Genomic DNA, 24,166 nt, shown 5'->3' on the forward strand with positions numbered 1-24,166 from the left:
TTTTCTGCTAAATATGTTGTTCAACTGGGCTTACTGATCTATCCATTAGTTATAGTCTCTGACCATCTCAGCTTCTGGATGACCTGTGATCTTTGACTAAGCTACCGCTACACTCTTTTCCAAAGAACCAGAATCTACCCTGGGATCATCTGGATACTTCCCCATTTTTGCTTCTTCAGAATTTTGGATCTCCTGGCATCTCCTGAGCAAGCTTCCCAGCTCCAGATGCCAATTTTCCTCTCTTTTTAACATTCTCTACACAGAAATCTAGGGTTAGGAAGCAATTATCTTGAATTTCCCTCTCAAAGTGCATGTAAGCATATTTCCTATAGACATGTACTTTTGCTGCAGGATGCTACTGACAATGGTGGAGGAAGGAGGAGTTAGGAAAATATTCTTCAATCTCTTATACTCTGTAAGAGGCACAAGTATGTCCTCAAAAGCACAGAGCTGACTCCTAAAAGTTGATTGGTCAAGCTGACTGTTAAATGGGACCAGTTTGCTTTTTAAAGACACAAGAGGCATGGCTTTTCCTCAGTCAATCAATTACTAGAATCAATTCATCCAGTGGCCAATGCTTTATAATGTCAAGTTTTTGAAGAAATGCTTTTACCCTTTGCTATCAAGTTGCTTAGGTAACTCTTTCATATTCTGTGTTCAGTTGTTTAGGAAAACTCCCTAGTTTAAACAGGAACCTTCCTGAACCATATTATCTCTCTCTCTACACACACACACACACACACACACACACACACACACACACACACACACACACACACGTATATGTATATGTATACATGCATACATATACAGTAGAACCTCGGTTTACCAATTTAATTCTTTCTGAGATTCTGCTCGTCATGCAATTTGTTCATATTGCAAAGTGAATCTTCCCACAGAAAATAATGTAAAGTAAGATGATCGGTACCACATTCCCAAAAATATTCATATGAAATAATTATTTATAATTTTAAGTAAGTTTTTTTTTGTCCCTAATACACCTGAAATACAATAGCAATGATCAGTACACAATATAAACCACAAATAAAATGAGAAGAGTCGGGGCTGGAGTGAGGGAGATGAGAGGGAGGAGAAGGAGGAAGGGTTATTGCTTGGAAGGAGAATCTCTTTCTATGAGAACATCAGAGATTTCAACATTGGGAGTGTTCTCTCTTATGCTACTTTCACTGAAAGTAAGACTAACACTACTGCCTTCACTTATTTTTCATTTTTTAGAATCACTTTCATGTTTTGACAAAATGATTTTTTTCTTTACATTTGCTTCTGACTAGAAATCTATCTAATGACACTTATTTTTGACATTTTTTCAGAATGTCATGGAAATGTGACATTGCATTATCGTTAAAAATATTCGTGGCTCTCATTGCTACAGCCTTATTTGGGTGATGTTTTTCAACAAAATTTTGCACTTTTCCCCACATCTGATAAACCTCCCTAATCTCACTTCACCATGAGGGATTCCTCCAACCTCTCACCCTCCTCCTCAGATGATATATCTTCTGCAACCTCTCACTGTTGCTCCTCATTCAGATCCATCAGTTCTTTCGTCGTCAGCTCCTGGCTTTGTTCCTCCACAAGCTCTTGAATGTCTTCAGCATCCACCTTCGGGAGCTGTTCAAGTCTAAACATGATGTTCATACTGTGAATTTTTGTTCGTCTTGCAAGACAAATTTTGCGAAAAATTTGTCCTTGTTCAGCGAAGCATACATAATAAACCAGATTACTCCTAAATCGAGGTTCTACTGTGTGTGTGTGTGTATACGTATATATATATACACACACAATACATATATGTATATATACATATACACACATATATATACACATATACATATGTATATGCATATATTTGGAGAACATCAGATATGACTATCTGAGAAAGGAGAGAATCCAAGTAGCATGAGCAGGGAAAGTTTCCCCTAGGAGATGGCTGAGACGAGATGAGCCTTAAAGGAAGCTGGCTAGCTGGTTGAATTGTTGTTGCTGCTGGGTTCGTCCTTCGTTGGGGAAGAAGACCATGACATCAGAGAAATGACGACATGACGTGCACTTGACTTTGATTTGAGTGAGGGAGGGCTGTGCAGGTCACCAGCCTCACTTCTCCTCCAGAGCCATCTGAATCCAGTGACCAGATATTCATTAGGATGACTGGAGATGGTTGAATAATCATACTCAAAAAAACATTGATTCATGGAAGCAGGTATCTAGTGGAGTACCACAATTCCTGGTTCTGTCGTATTCAATAGGTTTATCAATGCCTTGAATGAAAAAGTTAAAAAAAAAAAGATACTTATCAAATGTTTGGATTACACAAAACTGAAAAGCACAACTAAGTGGGTCCAGAGGTTGCTACAGCTATGCAGCATTTCCAGAGATACAGGCAGGTACATAAAAGTAGACAATAGCTTTGTCTGAGGGACTAAGTACACTGCCAACTGTGGTCACATCCCCTACCTCCTCTTCCAACTAAGTTTCTGACTTTAATACCTTAGATCCTGATTCAGGCAATAATTTTTAAATTTCTCTCATCACAAGTCATGCTTCAGGTTCCTTCTCTCCTCTCCCAGCAATACACACACATCCATGCATCTCCCTAGCACTGATCTAGCTCTGAACTAAACTCAACCCACTCTGTCCTCACAACCTCAGTGTGAGGCTTTCAACTTTTACCCCAGCTCTAATAGAATCAGGACTCAAAATAATCTTGACAGAATGGAGTGATGAAGTGAAACAACAATCTCCTTGAAATTTAATTTCCTTTGAGGTGGCTTTTATCCACTAGTTCCTAGTTCATTTCCCTCCTTTCTCAAGGAGCTTGGCTCATAGAACCTCCACCCACCCACCCAACCCCTACCTTGATTGGAGTGACTCCAATATACATGCGGATATTGCCTCAAACACCCAAGCCCCAATTTTCCCAATCTCAGTTCCCATGACCTATTCTTCTATCTCAGTTATATATACACAGGAATGGGTCACACTCTTGATCTGATTTTTATCTACAATGGTTCCATTTCCACAATGCAAAAACTCTGAAATTTGCTTCTTTAATCAAAACCTCCAATCTTTCCTTCTCTTGAGATGTCTCCTGTAACTTTGATCTCTGATCTTTACATTTCTCACTATTTTCTCAGGTCATCCCCTCTCTGACTTCACCTCAACCCCACAGTTAGTCAGCTCAACTCCCTTGAATCCCTTGCCACTCATGTGTTGCCAAAGTTAATTCAATTCCATAAACATTTATTAAGCACCTACTATATGCCACGTATTGTGCTAAGTGCTGGGGATACAAAAAGAGGCAAAAGACAGTACCTGCCCTCATGGAGTTTACAATTTAATGGAGGAGACAATGCAAACAAATGTATACAAAACAAGCTATAGACAAAATAAATAAGAAATGATTTTCAGAGTGAAAGCACTGGAATTCAGAGGGATTGGGAAAGGCATCCTGTAGAAGATGAGAGTTTAATTGGGACTTAAAGGAAACCAGGTAGGTCAGTAGGCAGAAGGGAGGAGGAAGAGCATTCCAGGCATGGAACTCCTATTCTGGAACACTCCCAACATCTTATCTCCTTTACTCCTACTTAAGTAATGCTGAAAAGAGCTGGATGCAGTCTCATAACCAAGCAAACTGAGTCTATTACAAATTTAGATTATCTACTCTCAACTGAGCCCTGCAGCAGCAAAAGAATCCTTTTACTTTCCCCTGAGGCTAGTCCAAACTTTCTCTTTCTAGTTAATCTTTCTACTTGTACCTCCCTCACCCTCTTACCTTGTCTTCTACTTCTCCCTCTGTACTACCTTCCAGAACTGAGTTTTCATCTCCCTATGGTGAGGAAAGACCCTTCCTCAATGAAGATCAGCTCCGTTTCTGCAATTTATAGTCCTGGCTAGTTAACTGAGGCACTGAGGGAGTAAGTGACATGCCCTTAGTTATATAGCCAGTATGTACATGTGATGTTTAAATCTGAACCTGGGTCAGTCTGACTTCTAGTTCTCTATCCAATGTTATGCTTCCTCTCTAATGATCCTTTAATTGCCAAACCTGATGGCTTTTCCTCAGTCCTTTCTTCTTATCTCTTTACAAAGAGATACTACATTTGACACTGTTGACCACTGTCTCCTCTTGGCTTTCCTTTCCTATTTTGGCTTTCAAGACACTATTCTCTCTTGTTCTCTTCCTTTGGTGATTTATCATCCATGTCGTGTATACTAACATAAAGTCTCCCCAAAGGCTCTATCCTTGGCCTTCTTTTCTTTCTGTTTTTTATTTCCAGGTAATCTCCTCAGTGCTTATGGATTTAATTTTCAATTATCTCCATACAGATGACTCAGCTCTATATAGCCAGGCCATTTTAATCATATAATTTCCACTGCTTATTCGAAATTTAAACTGGATGTCCCACAGACATTTTAGTCAACATATCCAAAACAGATGTCTTCATCTTTGCCTCTCCCCCCAAAAAAAATCCATCCTCCTTCAGAATGTTGCTCTTCCTATGGAAGGCTTCCAGGTACCCAGATTTGTAACCTTAGTATCCTCCGCTACTTCTCTTCTTCATCCTACATACATACAGTTGCCAAATATTGTTATTTCTATTACATCTCTTGAATGAGTATCATTCTGTCTATTTACATGGCTACCAACCTAATTGAGACCTTTATTACCTCTCTCCTGGATTACTGCAATAATTTCTTGGCCTCCAGTCTCTCCCCACTGACATCTATCTTTCACATATCTGCCAAAGGTGTTTTCCTTAAGCACGGACAGGATCACATGAGCAGATTATCCCTTTATTCCAATGGTTCTCAGTTACCTCTAGGATCAAACATATACTCCTTGGTTTGACATCTAAAGGCCTTTAGAGCTTGGTCCCTGCTACTTTTTCAGAATTATTATACATTATTCCACTTCAAGTAAGATGAACTATAGTTCAGCTGAAATGACATTCATACAGTTGGTCACACAAAGCACTCTATCTGCCATATCTGCACCTTTGCACTGACTGTTTTCCATGGCTGGGAGTCCTTCCTCACTTCTGCCTCTCAGAATCTCTAGTTTCCTTTAAGAAGGATGCGGCCCAGGAAGGACTGAGTCTGCTTTCTCAAGTGTGACTTTCTCCTTGAAACCTTCCTTGTTCCTCTCAGCTACTCCTGCCGACGCCATTCCCCCAATTACTTTGTATAGATCTACCTGCACATTATGTTCCCTTGCTAGATTACTCTTACCCTAGGACAGGGTTTTTCAACCTTTTTTGGTTTGCTTTCAGCAAACCTTCTTATACTCCCTAGCCTTTTTTCCTTAATAGTATTTTTTTCCAATTACTTTTACAAGATTTTGAGTTTCAAATTTTTTCTCCCTCCCTCCTCTCTCCCCTCCTCAAGACAGCATGCAATGTGATATAGACTATACATGTGTGTGTGTGTTTGTCCTTTGCTGCTGAAGAAGACCATGCCATCAGAGAAATGATGACATGACTTACACTTGACTTTGTTTTGAGTGAGGGAAGGCTATGCATGTCACCAGCCTCACTTCTCCTCTAGAGCCATCTGAATCCAGTGACCAGATATTCATCAGGATGACTGGAGATGACCCAGGATGAGGCAATTGGGGTTAAGTGACTTGCCCAAGGTCCCACAGCTAGTGAGTGTCAAGTATCTGAGGTGAGGTTTGAACTCAGGTCCTCCTGACTCCTGCACTGGTGCTCTATCCACTGCACCACCTAACTGTCCCAGTCTATACATGTACAATCATATTAAACATATTTCCACATTAATCATATTGTGAAAGAAGAATCAGAACTAAAAGGAAAAACCATGAGAAAGAAAAAAAAAGAAAATAGTGTGCTTCTATCTGTATTCAGACTCCATAGTTCTTACTCTGGATGTGGATAGCATACTAAAAGAAACTGCCTTAGAACACTGTGTTGCTGAGAAAAGCTAAGTCTACCAGTTAATCATCGCAGAGTGTTGGGGTTACTTTGCATAAATGTTCTCCTGGTTCTGCTCGCTTCACTCAGCATCAGTTCATGTAAGTCTTTCCAGGTTTTTCTGAAATCCACCTGCTCATCATTTCTTATAGCACAATAGTATTCCATTACATTCATATATCACAACTTGTTCAGCCATTCTCCAATTGATGGGCATCCCCTCAATTTCCAATTCTTTGCCACAACAACAAGAGCTGCTATAAATATCTTTGTACATGTGGGTCCTTTTCCTGTTTTTATGAGCTCTTTGGGATATAGATCCAAAAGTGGTATTGCTGGATCACAGTTTTATAGCCCTTTGGGCATAGTTCCAAATTGCTTTCCAGAATGTTTGGATCAGTTCACAACTTCACATCTCCACCAACAGTTCATTAATGTTCCGATTTTCCCACATCTTCTCCAACATTTATCTTTTTTTTTTGTTATATTAGCCAATTTGATCAGTGTGAGGTAGTTGTACTCCCTATTAAAGATGAAAGGAAATTAATTCTAGAGTTTACCATGCATATACATGTAAGAAATAAGATTATGACAATAAAATCATTTTTAGAAAAAATTATTCAATACGTAACATTTTAGTACCATAAAGTTGTTTAATGCTTATCAGAACACAAATAAATTGAACAGTTTTATTATCAATATTGTATTGAAAAGAGATATCTATGTATCATGTATAGCTTCCAGTTTGTTTCTTGCTTTGGATTTGAGAACAGGACTGAGAATTCTGAGTCACAGAAACAAGTCGGTGTAAACAGAACTAAAGCCTTATGAGAATGTTTACTAAGAATGGGATGCACCAAGAATACACCAAAAGTTCTGTAACTTTTATGGACTAAAAATCAATTTTGAGTTCCTGATTGTTGAGATAAATTAGTTCACAGTTTACTGGGTCATTGTAACTATTTTTTAGCTCAGTATGAAAAAGATTTCATATCCACAGCTCATTCATTTGGTTTGGTCAGTAGGAATTATTACTTTAACTATCCCAAATTTTTGAGACACTATAAATCTCCCTCCATCTCTTACTTTATTCTCACCTTCTCTCTCCAATCTACAATATACATTTTTTAAACTAACATTACTACTTTTGGAATATTTCAAAGAATAACATCATTATTTAAAAATATGCCCTGAGTACTGTTGACAAGTTTCTCAAGTACAAAGTACCCCCAGTTGGGAACCCTTGCTCTAGGACCTCCTGCAGGGCAGAGGTTATTTCAATTTTGTCTTTGCATCCCCAGTGCCCAGCACAGCGCCTGCCATAATTAAGTGTTTAATTAGAGTTATGGATTCCTCACCTTCATTCTCTTCCTATATCTAAAAGTTATCAGTTTTGGTTCATTCTGCCTCCCTATCTTTTGCATCCATCTTTCCACTCATACTACAACCACCCTAGTTCAGATCCTCATCCCCTCTCACCTAGTCTAATTACAAAAACCTTCTATCTAATCTCCTCTCCTCATGTTTCCCTTCTCCATCCTCACTCAGCTGCCAAAATGATATTCTTAAAGCATTGTTTTGACCACGTCACTCCCTTGTTTAAGAAGCTCCAGTGGCTCCCTATTGCCTCAATGAGAAAATCTAAACCTCTCTACTTTGCATTGAAAGTCCTTCACAATTTGTCTCCAGCCTAACTTTCCAGACTAGTAACAGTAACCTCGCTTCATGCAATCTTTATGTTAAACTCATCTACAAAACATTCCATTTGCCAAATCAATGCCTTACGTAGGCTGTTCTCTATGCCTGGACTGTTCTTTCTCTTTGCCTCTACCCCTTGGAATCTCTAGCTTCAAGGGACACATGTAAATGAAACCTTTACTGATTCCTCCACTTAATAATAACGATAACAGTATTTATACAGCATGTTCTATGTGCCAGGCATTGTGCTAAGCACTTTACAAATATTATATAACTTGAGTCTCAAAACAACTCTGCAGTAGATTCAATTATTATCCTCATTTTTCAGTTGAGGAAACTGAGGCAAAGAGAGGGTGACATCCAAGGTCACACTGCTAGTGTCTGAGGTGGGATCTGAACTCAGTTCTGGAGTCCTCCTGACTCCAAGCCCTGTGCTCTATGTACTGCATCTCCTAGCCACCTCAGTTCTTAGTTCCCTCCTTCAGAAAATATTTATATTTACTTATCTATATTCCTGTCCTGCTCTCTTATACTCCTTGAGGGTAAAGATCATCTCAACCTAGTACAGTACCTGCTTATTGAATTGAATTGAGTGAATCAAGGAGATAATTTTGGAGGCTATTACAATAGTCCTGGAGATAGGTGATGAGGAACTGAATTAGGGTGGTGGCTTCCTGAATGGAAAAAAGGATGTGATATCATTAGAGGTAAAGTTGACAAGACTTGTCATGAACATACTCCAAGGATTAGTGATTTCTCTCATGTGAAAATGCATGATTTCTCAACTCTCTAAGACTCTTTCTGGGTTGCTATAGCTAAAAAAAATTCATCATCCTCCAGGCAGCAATCTGATAAGTAGCCTCTCCTAAGTTAACTAGACTGGTCCTTGAAGTATACACGTTCAGTTGCTGGGCCTGTATTTAAAGTCTTTCCAGCCTGGTAAGATCTGTCAGGGCTTGTGCTCTGCTGGCACAGTCTTACAGAATCTTAGGTCGTTTCTATGCCATGAGGCACTGAAATAAGACTTTAGTGGTGGGTTGATCCTTTGCACCCAGTAGGAACTTAAACTGGATGGTGGTTGGGTGAATGAGAAAATGATCATGATACTAATAACCTCTTAATTGAAGTAGGATGGAATCAAAGAAGACTATAAGTGAAGGAAGAACAGGAATCTGAGATGAGAAGAATACAAGGGAGAGATGTGTAGAGGATGGCAGTCTTCCAGAACGAAGTAGATCTTGTTTTATTAAGTTTCACTATTTTCAGGGCATTGGACTTAAGAAATGGGGATGCAAATACAAGCAAATGAGATACTAGTCCTGAAGGAGTTTACATTCTAACAGGGGGAAATTGGACTAGTATTCTCAAAGCTAAGAGTTGGAAGGTGGGGATGGTTTACCAGTGAGAGGAGTCAGAAGAGGAAAAGAGACTAAGAATCCTATTACCAAGGTTGTCAGAACTGTTAACTGTAGCTGGCTACTAATTAGGTTCAAATTCTGTTAATACCTGCTTTGGTCCTTCCCCAATATTCCACAGTTCCTGCTAGATCAAGCCGAACTGATTCCTTCCCCAGCTTCCAATTCTCATTCCAACTACTCCCTCCTAGGTCTTAGGGGTACTCAGGCCACCTGACGCAAGGGGCTGGGAAAGTCCCTGTGGAGCCGTTGGCGACTTTTTTTATTCTAAGAAGGAAAGTGCATTTGGAGAGGACGGGGAGGCAGGTAGGGTGCGTGGAGGTTTGAAGGATCTGAATTAAGACCGCTGCTGTAGGAAGGGCCGTGAGATGATTGCGAAGCGCGGCGCTAAATGTGAAACGTGAAAGAAGAGGGCAAGAGACGGACAACGCCTAGCCTCTGCGCCTCCTCCACGACCGGGCGTGGAGACTGGCACCCAGTAGGTGCTTCACAGATTGACTGGGTGTGAACGACAGACGAGCGAGCGGGCGTGGGCAGCCTGGGGCCGGCTCCGCCCCCCGGGGCTCGGGGAGGGCTGCGGGGCCGCGGGCTCTCTAGGAATGCGGCGGCTGAAGGAGGGGAGGGGAGGAGGCGGGGGCGGAGGTCCTCCGCCCCTTCCTCCCCCGGCGGCCGAGGGCCGCGGACGCCCCTCCCCTTCAGCGCAGGGCTGGCCGCCCTCTGTCCTCCTTTCCTCGCCCCGACTAGCAGCCGGGTAGATGACATCATCTCTTCCTGAACCAGCGTGGCCAGTTTTTCACTTTCATATTCCTGCTCCCTTTCACCTAAAGCAAACCCGAGGCGGGGCGGGGCGGGGCGGGGCGGGATCTCCCCTCTTCCTCCACCACCCCGGCTGTTCCGTGCGCTCCCAGGGCTGCCGCGGAGTTTAGCAAAAGCTCGGAAGCAATTAAGCGAGCGTGCTTTGCGCGCCATGGACGCCGACGCTGACTGGACTATTTGTGGCGATGACAGAGTCCTAGGTTCTCGCGACACAGACTCGACTGTCCGGACGCTACGCCCGGGCCGGCTGGGTCAGGCCTTCCTAGCTTTCCATTGAGTCCCGCTCCGCCGCATCTCTCCTTCCTACAACTCTAGTTCCAATAGGAAGGAGCGGGCTGGGGGGAGGATGTCTAGCGAGGACATCTGCGCTTGCGCAGTCCCCATCGGGCCACTCCACCCACTCCGGCACTCCTGAATCTCGGCCTGCCTTTTTTTCTTCACCAATCAGACGCCGGTGGAAGTGCGCGTGCGCGCACCCCCTTCCCAGGTCGAGGCATTTTAGATAGGCGCGCCAGACTTCCCGACTTCTCGGGCTTCAGACTGCTCCCCGGGTGCGCAGAGGAGGAGGGGCAAGCTTACGCTCGTGCGTGCGTACGTGCGCGGGCACGCCGGGCGTGAGAGGGCACGGGGAAAAAGGTGGTTTGGGCCGGGGCGGTTCAGCTTCCTGTGGCTATGTAGCAGAGGGCTTTCAGACTCCGGGGTCCCCTGCCGCCGTCGCGTCCTCGCTAGCTATCGCCGCCGTAGCTGCCGCCGCGCGCCAGCAGATACTCCTCTTCCTCCGACTCGCCCACCCACGCGCCAAGCCCGCCTGCCCGCCGTGGGAGCGTCCCAGCCAGCTGCCCGGAGGGGGGAGGGGAAGCCATTTTGTCCCGACCGACTCCCCGGAACCGAGTCAGGCGAACGGGAGAGGCCGCAGAGCCGCCGCTGCTGCCCCCCGGAGGCGCCGGAGCGAGCCGCCCGTCGGAGCCTGCCGTGCCAGGGCGCTGGACCGTCGTCCCCGCCCCTGGAGCCCCTCCCTCGAGCGCGCCCCTTCCCCCCCGCCCTGCCCCGCGCCTGCCGGGGACAAGTGGCCCGGAACCCAAGTGAGGAAGGAGCCCGTGGGGGGGTGAGAGTAGGGATCGATCCCGCGGGGCCGCCGGCGGCGAGAGCCGGAGCTGCTGCTCCTCCCGATGGCGAAGAAGACGTATGACCTGCTTTTCAAGCTGCTCCTGATCGGGGACTCGGGAGTGGGGAAGACCTGCGTCCTCTTTCGCTTCTCGGACGATGCCTTCAACACCACCTTCATCTCCACCATAGGTGGGTAAGCCTCGGGCCGCGCCTCCCGGGGGTCTGCCGCCCCTGACCCCCCGCTCGCCCCGCGGGGGCCGTGGCCTTTGTTTCCGGGACTCCCGAGCCTGGCCCAGCCCCAGCCGAAGTTGCTCTTTGAATTTTTTGGGGGCGGTGTCTGCCCTTATCTCCCATCCGGTCTTTCGCCTCCCAGTCTTCTTCTGCTCCTCTTGAGGCATTTCAGGAAAAGTTAGAATACTGTCTGAGTAAGAGGGGTTGCTGGCACCTCTTTTTTCTCTCCCCCGGTTTTAGTTTGGTTTGGGGATGTGGATTTGCGCCAGGATGGACTTGGGGGCTGCGTTTTGGTGGTTGGATCCCATTGAGTCTGTCAGGGCCTCAGTATACGTACCTTGGGACAAAAGAAGAGGTCCTAGATGCTGGGGTTTTTTTAGGTGAATGATTTTAAGTAATTTTAGGGTTGAAAAGAAGAGTAATTTGAGCTAGTGGTGCAAAGAGCAGGGCCTGCCGCGCAGAGTAAGCCATTGAGGTATTCCGAGGCTCTGAGACTTGTTTGGGACTGAACTGTAACCAGACTTTAAAGTGCTCTGATGACATTAATCCCATCCCCATTTATCCTTTTCCTTTTAAAGCTTTGACGGTGAAGCAATTTTCTTACTCCTTGTGCTTTGACTTACGGTAAAGTGTCATTACTCATGTTTCTCCCTTAGGATGTAAAAACATTTTCTTTGAAGGTGTCCCCTCCACTCATGCTTCAGAATTAACTGGTGTCCTTGTCATGATGGTGGAAACATTATCAAAGCATAATTCTCTCCAAAACGGGAGGAAAAAGAAAAGTATTCCTCCTTACTTCCTGATAAAAGCATCTTCTTATCTGATTGGAAGAATTAGTGGCGTTAGTGGCACAACTTATAACAAATTGTTTAAGAAACTTGTGTTTAGGTATAAGTAGTTGGGATCCTAAATTTCCTTAAATTTAACTTTAATGTGTTCCTAAAGAAAAGCAAATCACCCTGGACGTTGTCAAAATGTAAACTGATATTAAACAGTTTTAACATACACTAAAATTCCCAGTGATTGAGAAAAACTTAATTTAATTTGTCATGTGAACTCCACTTTACCTGGACAGTGGTATAAAATAAATTAATCTAGATTATTGCTTTACTCATAATTTATTTTTTATCATCATGATCACTATTTTTTGATTATCTATAAATTTAGGCATATTATATATGTGTATGAACATTTTACACATCCATACTTGCCCTCAAAATCATTACTTTCTTGTGTAGGGAAATAGTTGGCATTAAAATTGTGCCAAATGTGTTTCATTTCCATCTGTAACTGCTTAGCTCAATTGGTCAGAGAAATATGGCTAACCAGATGATACTTGGTTCTTTCCTGGGCCCAGTTAGCTTATTTACCTCTGTTCCTTGGGTCAGTTACTTGGGAACTGGCATGTCACTGATAAGAAGGAAAACTAGTGAAGGAATAGTGAATATCAACATTCTGAGGATCTATTGACACCGTTGAAAGAACACTTCAAAGCATATGTCCTTTATAATAATTCGTAATAAAAAAAGGATACATTTATGTTTTACAGTAAGGTTTAGAAAGTACTTTCTAAACCACTCTCAGTTTTATAGATGAGGGAACTGAGGTTCAGATATGTCAAATACTTTCTCCAGAGTCATGTTAGGATTCAAACCCAGCATTCTTTGGTCTTAAAGCCAGTGGTTTTTGTTTGTTTGTTTGTTTGTTTTTTACTATGCTATTTCTCTTAATGCAGTACTTTCAGGTATGTTCTTATATCCTTATGAAATGTATCAATGGTATTTTCCATTGGGAAGAATAGCATAAAATATTGTGTTCTACAACTTAGATTTGCCTGTACCTAAAATATTTTTAGATCCAGAATATTGCATTTATTTTCATTAAAGGTTAAAGAACACCTTGGCCTGCTTTTAAGAAGGTGTAGATTAGAGTAGATAACTTGATTTTTAATTGCATTCATGAAATCTTTGTGCTGTTGGAATCTAGCATTACATATGATATATTGTAGGTTGAATGACATGCATATAAGCACATATCTATTGATTACTGTCTTTGAACAATAATTTTTATCATTTTGTTGCCATTTTGAGATATAAAATGGATACTGATCACCATATACACTTAGCTGTATTCATTTTACTTAGGCTTGAAATTTTGGGCACAGTTGGAAGGTCTGCATGTATAACTTGTCTGAAAAGTCACATTTTCAGAGCTTAAAGAACAAATAGGAATTTTAAGAAGTAGATTGCATAGCCTTTTTATTTTAGAATATTTTAATTTCACCAATATACCAGGTTTTACTTAATATAGTAATATGTAATAGTAATAACGAAAAGTAAGTAGAGTAATAGCGAAATTTGGAGGGTTGGTTACTTGGTAGATGGAGTAATAAGAGTAAGGTTATCTAGAAATGTCCTCTATTGTAGAAGTTCCAGAGTGCTCAAGTAAGGCAGAGAATCTCTTTTATTTGGGAGAATTGAAACTACTCTTTTAATTTTGCCTCTGTATTTGAAAATAGTGAAAATCTTTAGAATAAATATATGTAATACACACAAAACCAACAAGTTAGTCTTTTATTCGTTACTTTTCTATTCTTTCCCTGCATCTTTGAATGTAAATTTAGTGAGATAGTATGGTTTTTCAATCAATTAAAAACAGACTTGCAGATAAATAAAAAGACATACTATACTAATTAGTGTCAAAGTGGTGGCAAGCCTGATGTAGTAACAGTAGTCTGAAGAAATATATGTTCTAGATTATGTTCTTCAGTTTTTTAAATATTGATTGTACTTAAATATGACCTGTATTTAAACTTGTTTATGCTCAGATTTTTCTTGAAATTGTTTTCAGCAGAATTAGAACAACACTGATCTTGGGTAAAAGAGTCTTTGAAAAAAATAAAGTATTATCAAATGACATTTATTGAGTAAAAAATTCAAGGTTAGTGTGGAATAGTGGAAAATATGCTGAAACCAGAGGGTCTGGGATGGAATTCTGTCTTTAGCCGGTACTAGTTGTGTGATCATGGACAAATCACTTAACTTCTCTGAAACTTAGTTTTCTTGTTTGTAAAGTGAAGAAAATAACTGGTGTACCTATCTTGTTGGGTTGTTGTAAGGGGCTTTGTAAACTTTAAAGCTTTATGGAAGTGTCAGCTATTTATTATTATTCAGTACATCAGTATTTCAAGGATTTATTATTTCATCAGTGTGGTCATTCCCTCGATAGATTCAGATCACTAAAGCCCTACTCTGCTGTCTCATCTTGGAGGTGACCCTGGGTTCTCAAAGTCCATGCCAGGGAGCAGACCACAAGCCGATAGCTTCTGCCAAGCTGGAAAGGTTTTGAGTATGAGTACAGGCATGGACAGGTGGCAGTGTCTGTTATCAGAGATTTGAAGTTGGCTACAAGGTGAGAATTTTTCTGTTAAGCACTCCATGAAGACCATCTACTAACTTGTAGAAAGTGATGGTGGTAGCTGCTGCTTTTTTTTTTTTTTTAAAAACGAACAACATGAACTCACAAGATCATTGGCCATTAGTCAAAAGATTGGTTTAGGGATGAACTAATTTAATTTAGATCAGCACCTTAAAGCCAAGAGTTTTCTGGAGCACTGAGAAGTTGTGACTTGCCTGGGGGTCATATATTGTGAGTCAGAGGTGGCACTTGAACTCAGATCTTCCTGATTTCAAGAGTAATTTTCTGGTTGCTACATCAAACTGCCTGATTTACTTGTCCAAAAAAACCTATAAGTTTTCTGAGGTGTATTAAGTAGTAGAGAGGTCTTAAGGTAGAAGGCTTTCTATTTCCTTAGGGTATATATTTTGTCCAGGGAAGAGTTGATTACTTCAAGTATTGCATTTAGCTAAGTGCTGACAAAACCACTCTAGAGGCTTCTAGAATGCACATATACTTTTTACTCAATAAGAAAAGGGAGGAAAGACCTGGAAGTGATCTCTCTCCACCTATGTTTTTTGGTGTTTTTTTTTTTTTTAAAGAATGAAGGAAAGCAATAGTTTTCTTTAGCATACATTTCAGAGATGTATTGGATAGGCAAGTCAGTATTTGACAAATTTTTCTTTTCCTATTCCTTAGTCTTTCTGACTCTGCACTTTCTTCTGGGAGCTCCACGTAGATGTCATGGATTTTGGTTTTGTATATGCCTACTGGATCACAGCCGTTATCTGCAGGGGTTTTAGAGATTATCTGTTATCATCTTGCCTCTCTCTAGGTGAGCCAGACAGGTCAGAGGGATGAGGTGACTTAACCTAGGATCAGACAAAATCAAAAGAAAGTCAATGTTACCTGATTACCTGATTTTTTTATTCCAGTATTTTTTGCCACACTACCCCTAATATAAAAAAATGAGGCAATAACTTAGTGTAATTCTTCTCTAATTCCATTCACAGTCAAATGAGAAGCTTTCTGTAATAATACTCTTCTTAGTAATTTTTACCTTGTGAGAATCCTATGTAATTCCTTCAATAGACATTTCCTATCTTATTGCAAAAATATTATTAAGTCTCTACTGACTTGCCAAGCACATCTGGATTCTAGAGTAAAGTTTATGAAATTAAGAATCTTTTCCATTCAGAGATCATGTTGGTAGAATTATTACAAGTATTTCTACAAAGTAATGATGGCCTTTTTTTTCCTTCATGATAGTAGGAATATACTGATATCAGAATCAGTTTTGTAAACTGTTTCAGCTTGTGGTTGTTGACCAAGTTGTAGATTGGTTTGCCAGTCTGTTTAGAAATGGGTTATTTCATGTTGGCATAAAAATGAATTGCTTATTTAGAGTAATGAATAAACGTCAAATTTTGGGTGACTTTTATCGCTTGAACCTGAGACTAAGGGAGTGGGGAAGAGACAGTTTTTTAAAAAGTAAGATGAAATATCAAGCCAGTTTTTGTTTAGCATTATATATTCAGAGAGAAGATAAGCTATAATGTGTGATTCTGAGTTGTCCGTTATTAAACAGCTTGTTTAAATAGACAATTGTAAAGATACTTGAACTTGAATGCTTCTGCAAAGAAGTAAGTTTAAGTAACGAAGTAAAACCATGAAGATATTGTTTAGGTCCTAAATATGGACAAACAACATGATTTTCAAGAAAATAGTGACTAGTGATAAGACACTTATTTCTCTCGTATGATTCAGATCATGAGTGAAAAAGATTTCTTTCCTTTGTATCACTGCATTTGTGTATGGAGAGTTCATCCTACAAGGTTAAGTAGTCAAACAGAAATTCGGCCAGGATTATGAAAGATTCTGTGTCAGGAGGAATGAACTTTTGGCATAGTGATTGTCATGGTGAAGAAGTCAGTGTTCTGGCTTACAGTATGCTTTTTTGTCACATTGCCTGTGACCTAAAATGGTATTATCCAGATTATTCACCTACTTTGTTCACTAAACTTTTAAAAGTCTTTTTTATCTTTTTCCCTATAATCTAGGCTTTCCTGTGTCCCTCCCCTATCCTTACCCAGAATGCTGTCCTTTATGACAAAGAAGTTTTATTTTTTAAGATGAAGACAAAAAATGAGTAAAACCAACAAAATATGTTGGAAAAAGTCTGGCATTTTATGCAATGTTTATTTATTCCACTTCATTATGAATTTTTTTCATTTTTCTAAAAAACCAAAACCAAGTCTGTGCATCCTTAAGTGAAAAGTATTTGTTACCATCAAGGATATAGTTATATTTTAAAAGTTAAAAACCATCTTTTGTACATTATTTCATTGCAATCTTATAAGAACTGTAGGAGGTAGAACTATTACAATTATCCACATTTTACAGATGAAAAAACTGAGTAAAGTAAGTTAAGTGACTTGGCTCAAGGTTATTAAACTAGTCATTTTCAGTGGTGGTATTTGAAATCAGATCTGTTTTCAAACCCAGTACTCTATCGACTGTTCTATAGGTTGCCTCTTATTCAAAATAATAAATAGTAGATTCTGAAAGCAGATCCAAAAATGCATCAAATAATGGTGGTAATTGTTGAAATGAAATCTATAATCTACTAAGATGATTTCTTTGAAAGGGGCGACACTTGTGTAAGTTTTGATATTATCACTAGAAGGATCAAGCACATGAATTGACACAAACATTTGCTTTGAAATAAAATTGTCTGTTCTACTATCTTTATTTTTCTTTGCCTTATGGATAAAAACAGTATACTGTATCAATTGATGCATCTTAGCATACCCTTGAAATATTCTTAAACTCAGCTCCTTCTATTGTTAAATCAGTCTCTGTTTCTTTTGTGTGACATGGGACTGTGTTAAGCTACAGTCTTTAACCTGCAATGTATAACGTATACAACAAACTTAAGCAAATCCGTAATCTTTATATAGATTATAAAGGATTATAAGGGATGAGTGAAGTTTTACAATGAGTTAGTTGTGTATTGTATTAATTTGTACACTTTTATGCTGTAGTGCCCAGCACAAATGTGATTTTTTGCTGGTTGGAAACCTCTTAATAGGGAATGTTTTTTAAGTGCTTCCAATTGGATATTGTTACCAATAAGTAACCTCAAGAATTTTGCTCCAGAACTCTCATTACCATACAGCTAAGTCTTCCTTTTTTCTTTATATAGTCTTACAAATAGTAACTTGTCATTCATACTTTGGGCAGGTTTAGATAAGGTATAATTTTAATGATGTTTTACTGGAGTAAATATTAGGATGTGTAGGTAGATATTTATGGCTTAGTATATGGATGTAGTGGTGTAGAATTCAGAGAAAAACATCCAAGTTGGTGTAAAAATAACCTTTATGACATATATAATTTATGAGTTTATTTTCCATATGATGTAGCTATTTAATAAGTTATGTTTTTAAAAACTTCAAAAAAAGAATAATAAACTAGAAAATACAGCTGTGCCTCTGAGTTGTCTTTTTTCCCCCAAATTTTGCTCTAAACATTAGTTTTAAACTTTTAAGTTGCCGTACAAATTAACCATCAAGCATTTATTAAACACTTAATATGTTCCAGGCACTGTGGTAGGCTGTGGACATGCGATGAAAAAGTGAGGTAGTTCTCCCATCAAGGAGTTTAGGATCATAGAATTTGGAGGATCAAAACTCAAGAGATAGGAGGTACTTCAGAGGCCATCTACTTCTACCCCCCCTCATATATTACAGAGGAGGAAACTGAAGTCCGGGAATGTTAAATGGATTGCGCTAGGTTACTCAGGTCCTCTAACTGGAGCTAATTCTCTTTCCTCTCTCTAGTCTTTTGTGGGGGCTGAGTAGGGTAGGGGTGGGTTGGGGAGGATGATATAACATTTTCGTAGTCTTACAAGTATTTATTAAGTCCTTACCATTGCCAGGTGAGTTCAAAGAACTGAGACATAAAGAAAAGCAAAAACTAGATTAAAAAAAAACACAGAATGAATAGAATATAAATACCAAGTGATTGGGAGAGGTAGGGCTAACAATAGGAGGAGAATCGCCAAAGGTCCTTGAAGGGAACGACACTTGAGCTAAACCTTGAAGTGGGCTAGGGAATCTCAAAATAATAGTATTCTTCTGTAAAACTATGTTCAGTTCTGGTTCATATAAGTACCTTTAGAAATGTAGTAGAACTGGAGAAGTACAACTACAGTGCTGCTCTTACCCGTCATTTCTAAAACATGTTCCTGTAGCCTATCTTCCTCCTCCCCTCCCCCAGGAACTGGAGTCGTGAACTCTGGTAGATGAGCTTCATCTTTCCTGTCCTGGAACCAGGTTACCCAGTCCTTTCAGGCCAGTTTCCAAAAGCATGCTGGTTCTTTTCTTTCCTCATTGCCCTCAGTACTTGTTAGCTTTCCCCATTAGATTGTAAACTCCTTGAAAGCAGGGATGGTCTATTTTTATCCCTTGTGCCTAACACTGCCTGGCACGTAGTAAGCACTTAGTACTCTTTCTTTTATGCAGATCCTAGTCTTGCAATCTTGCTGCTGTTAAAATTGGTCTAAAACTGAAGAAAACAATGAACCCTTGAAATAACTGTCACAGAGTCACTGTATTAAAACTATATATTGTCATTACTGTTTAGCCAAAAGTATTTAAACACTTTTAAGTATGTGTGTACAAATATTTGTGTATTCAACACTTAGTTTTTAACAGATATAATTACCTTGTTTTTAGTCTACAGCATTCTGTCAATATAACAATAAGATAATGGTGGGAGTGAATTATGGATATGACCTTAGCCATCAAGAAAATATTTGGATCACAGAGTAAGAGGGAGATTAATGTCCAGAGAGATTAGAAAGATAGGTTGGGGCTAGGTTGTGAATTTTAAAAAGCTAAATAGAGGAGTTTATATTGTATCTTAGAGACAATGGGAAGGCATTGAAATTATTTCAGTAGCCGGATCACATTTTTGCGTGGTCAGATCTATGCCTAATGACAATTACTTTGCTGGCAGTATATAGGATGGACTGGAGTGGTCATAGACTTGAGGCAGGGGGACCAATTAGGAGGCTGTTGCAGTAATCTAGGTGAGAGCTGAGAAGAGTCTAAGCAAAATGCGTTAGCTGTATGTATAAGTGGAGAGCAGTCAGATGTGAGATAATTGTAAAGGTAGAAATGGCAAGATTTGGCAACTTGTGGTGAAGGAGAGTGAGTTGAGGACAATGCTAATATTATGAACCTTAGACACTGGAAGGATAGTGGGTCCTTAAGAAGAGATAGAGAAATTCAGAAGTGGGTAGGGCAGGTTTGGTGAGTATGAAAATGACTTCAATTTTAAACAGATTGCGCTTTAGGTATCTCTGGAACTTTTAGTTGGAGGTGTTCAATAGACAATTGGTGGGACTGAAGCTTTGGGGAGACATTGGGATGAATGTAGATCTGCATAGATAGGATAGTTAAATCCTAGGGAGTTGATAAAGTTACCAGGAAATTAGAAGAGGGGAGGGCCCAGAATATAACCTTGGGGAGCCCTTACACTTACAATATGATGTAAATGAAAAATTCAGCGAAAGAGACTAAGAGGTGATTAGACAGGATGTTAACAAAGTGGAGAAAGTATTCAGGAGGACAGGGAGGTTAATAGTGTTAATTGCAGTAGAAATAGAGAAGAATTAGGACTTGAAAAAGACTATCAGATTTGACAATTCAGAGAGAAAAGATGATATGCTTGAATTCCATAAAGTCTTGAATGAAATAGATAAGGTGGAAAGACTTGTTCACCAAATCCCTAAATAAAATGGAGAGGTACCTTTGAAAACTTGATGCAGACAAGTTTAGGGCAAATAAAAAGAAATACTATTTCTGTAGGTATGTAGCAAGTTTGTGGAATTCATTATCCCAAGACATATTACCAGAAGAAATAAAATAGATTTAGAAAGTATTTAGACAAATTTATGAGAGAGAAGTTGATAGACAATTAATCTTTAGGCCAATGGGAGGAGAGTCCTTTTTTGTCATTTCCTTTGGGACCACTGTTGACTAACAGAAGACTGAGCTTGGTGGCTCCTGGGTCAGACCTAGTTTGGAGTTTTTATGTTTTTAAATAATAAGGGGGTAAGGAAAAAATAAGCATTAATATACTGTCTGCTATGTGCCAGGCATTGTGCTAATAAGCACTTTACAAATATCTCATTTGATCCTTACAACATTGAGGTAGGTCCCTGTTATCACATTTTCCATATGAGGGAACTGAGGCACACAGCCTTGTCTAGAATTGTATGACTAGTGTCAATAATATGTTCCAAAGAGAAGTTTTAAAAGTGGTGATTTCTTTTGTTATGCTACTATTTTATGATTTATGAATTGGATTATTCACTTTGGTTCATGTATTGCAATTTTAAAATTACAGGTTGATGGCAGTAAGTGTATGCTTAAGATGCAAAAAGTATAAAGGAAAACGTGAGGCATTTCAAAATATAGTGTAAGTGATCTTTAATTTTGTTATCAGTTTCATAATTGCAAGTTGATTGGACATTCAGCAATCCTAAGTGCTGCCTGAGTCAGTTTAAAATGTAATTGAAAAATATTTAAGAAGATACATTTAAAAATACAATCAAACATAGCTAACATCCTCAGGGACCCTTACGTATGGTTTAGTGGTCCCATTTCTGTTTAATTTCAACATCACTGTCATCGCTACTTAAACTGAGGGTCGTGACTCCATATTTGGCAATAGTAAAAGGTTTCTGAATGTGTGAAGACTAAAAATTAATTAAAAATCAAACACCTGGTGTTGCATCACAACTTCGCTGCAGCCTTGGTTCTGAATACACAACAGGCACACTTTGCACTGCATACACCATCATGCCCATGTATGTGCCAACAAACGCTGTCAAAACTTGAAAAGGGGTCTTGAGTGGAAAAAGTTTAGGAAACCTAGGTAACTCTAAGGCTTCAAATCACAGAGAAGGTGCTGATCTACCTTGATAGATACACTTCCATATATGTAGTAATGAAATCGCAGGTCCAGTCCCTATCCCTAGCTTAATAACTATATTAAAATTAAAAAGTTTATCTTACTGCCTAGTTTGTGTTTTGAAGTAGTTTTAAAATGCCCCTGTGTCTTGATCTAGGGACAACTGTGTCACTTGGAATCTTTCTTAGGTGGCTAGTCTAAGCAAATAACCTTATTCTTGGAGAATCTAATTGGAGAAGTGTCTGATTACGAATGCTGATTTTCATTTTGCTTCAGGAACCAGCATGAAGTACAGTTTCTCTCCCCCCCTTCTCCTCACCTCCCCCCAATAACCTGGCTGTTCTAGGTCTGTCTTCAACTTTGACAGTAGAGTTTGTTGAACCTCCTTGCTTAAGTGATAGTTATGGTGGACAATAGTGACTGATGCTTATACGTTTGTATTCTTCCCATAAGAACACTTCTTTTTATGTATCCATAAGACTAGAACTCCTGGAATTCTCAAGAATATAATATTTTTTTCAATCATGGTATTCTCCCCTTTCTTTAAGACACACCCATTTGTTTGATTGTGACTCTTTTTCCTTTTTTTGCTTTACATGAATATGAGTTATTTTAGATTTGTCATTTGCTGGGCTTAAAATTTCATGGTTGTGGGAGAGTTTCAAATGGAGATACTCAACAAATTTAAAATGTTTTTAAAATCTCTTCAATTTCTTATGAATTTTTTTTTAACAGATGGGGACAAGTGAAATGAAGTTAATTTATTTTCCCTGTGGTGTTGAAAGATCTTGTTTGCTAATTGAGCTTTGGCCTTCATTTGAATAATTGTTGACTTAACAATTTGAACATTATGTGAAGTTTACCATTGAGTCTTTCTCCTTAATGTACTTTCCTCAAATGACATCATTTCTGTTACATCATCATCATGTGCTGATTCACAGATTTTAAGTTGCACTATGGCATAGTTTTGCAGTTTGACTAATTTCTTGGTATGGAGTGAATTAGTTAATTGTAAACAACACAAAGTAACTTTCTTTATTTAGGTAGCATTTGGTTCCCTTTAAAAATATCCTTGTAATTTGCTTGTGTAATTAGCAAATACGTGTCTATGGAAGTTTACTTTATATGATAGTGTATGATGTATTTTTGTTTCTAATGAAGTAAGAAACCACAAATACAAGTTTAAGGAAAATCCTTTCATTAATCATTTAATTGATTGGTTGAATCTGTTTTGCCTTCCCTTTTGTTTTATGAATTCTCACCATCAAAAGAATATGAAATATGATAATAGCTGACCTTTATGTGATACTTTGACTACTAACTGCTTCAGTTAGATAGTTTTAAGCATTCTTATCCCTATTTTTGAGGTAAAGAAACTGAAACTCAGAGATAACTTATTATTGGAGGTTATATAGATTTGTGGCAGAGCCAGAACTCAGAACCAATACTTATGTGATTTTTTTTCCATTTTGAGTACAAAAGTTTGAAATTAGCTAGTAAAAAGAATCCAACAGGTATTTAAAAAAATTCTTCATTGATTCACCTTCATTTCCAAATAGTCAAGAAAACAGCAATTCAGTAAAACCAACCAGTGTGTGTTTGTCCTTCGTTGCCAAAGAAGACCATGCCATCAGAGAAATGATGACATGACTCCCTCATTTTTTGAGTGAGGGAGGACTGTGAAGGTCACCACCTCACTTCTCCAGAGCCATCTGAATCCAGTGACCAGACATTCATCAGGATGGCTGGAGAGGACCCAGGATGAGGCAGTTGGAGTTAAGTGGACTTGCCCAAGATCACGCAGCTAGTGAATGTCAAGTGTCTGAGGTGAAATTTGAACTCAGGTCCTCCTGACTCCTGCACTGGTGCTCTATCCACTGCACCACCAACAAATATTTTAAAAAATTCTTCATTGATTCACCGTCATTTCCAAATAGTCAAGAAAACAACAATTCAGTAAAACCAACCAGGGTTTAAAGCAACTGTGGCCGTTGTAAACAGCATTCCACGTTTAGATCCCCACTCTGCAAAGAAGGCAGTGATACCAGAATCTGTTTTTAACTGAAGAACTTAGAGAAATGGAAGACTTCTTCATCTCTATGCTCCTAAAACCACTTGTTTTATTTGTTCTGAGAGATTCTCCTTGAACCACTCTTATGTTTATTTAGGGACCTTAGATGGGTTTTTTCTCCTTTTTCTTGTCTTCTGATTTTGAGTGATACCAGTGGGACTTGCTGGGCACATTTTTCTGTCTTTGTGGATTTAAGTAAAGACTTTATAAACAGTAATGGTAGGAAATCCAAAAGATGATATTCACTTAAAAAGCAAATGATAAAGAGAAAAACTAACATGACATAATAAACCAGTCATCTAGAAGTAGATAGCATCTTTCAGATTTCCCTCCATTATTGAAAGTTAATAAAGTAACTTTTTTTCATTTCTTATAAACCCTTTCCTAAATTCTACTTTGCCCAAATTGCATATCACTAATAAACTCACCTGAATAGAAATTAGAATGTATCATTTTATTCCATCTTACTATCTTTTACTTCATTTGTCTGCCAGCTG

At 39.3% G+C, this 24,166-nt stretch overlaps 1 protein-coding gene across 1 annotated transcript in view; it reads left to right on the top strand.

Moving 5' to 3' along the window:
* Positions 1-11,046: 11,046 nt before the first annotated feature.
* RAB10 (RAB10, member RAS oncogene family) overlaps positions 11,047-24,166 on the top strand; it is a 92,045-nt gene continuing 78,925 nt past the window's right edge. Inside the window, exon 1 of the mRNA XM_072633927.1 lies at positions 11,047-11,176. Within this exon, the coding sequence (XP_072490028.1) occupies positions 11,050-11,176 (127 nt within the window). The 5' untranslated portion in view covers positions 11,047-11,049. The remainder of the gene's footprint in view (positions 11,177-24,166) is intronic.

The sequence above is a fragment of the Notamacropus eugenii genome, chromosome 1, assembly GCF_028372415.1.
Source record: "Notamacropus eugenii isolate mMacEug1 chromosome 1, mMacEug1.pri_v2, whole genome shotgun sequence".
Taxonomy (NCBI): domain Eukaryota; kingdom Metazoa; phylum Chordata; class Mammalia; order Diprotodontia; family Macropodidae; genus Notamacropus; species Notamacropus eugenii.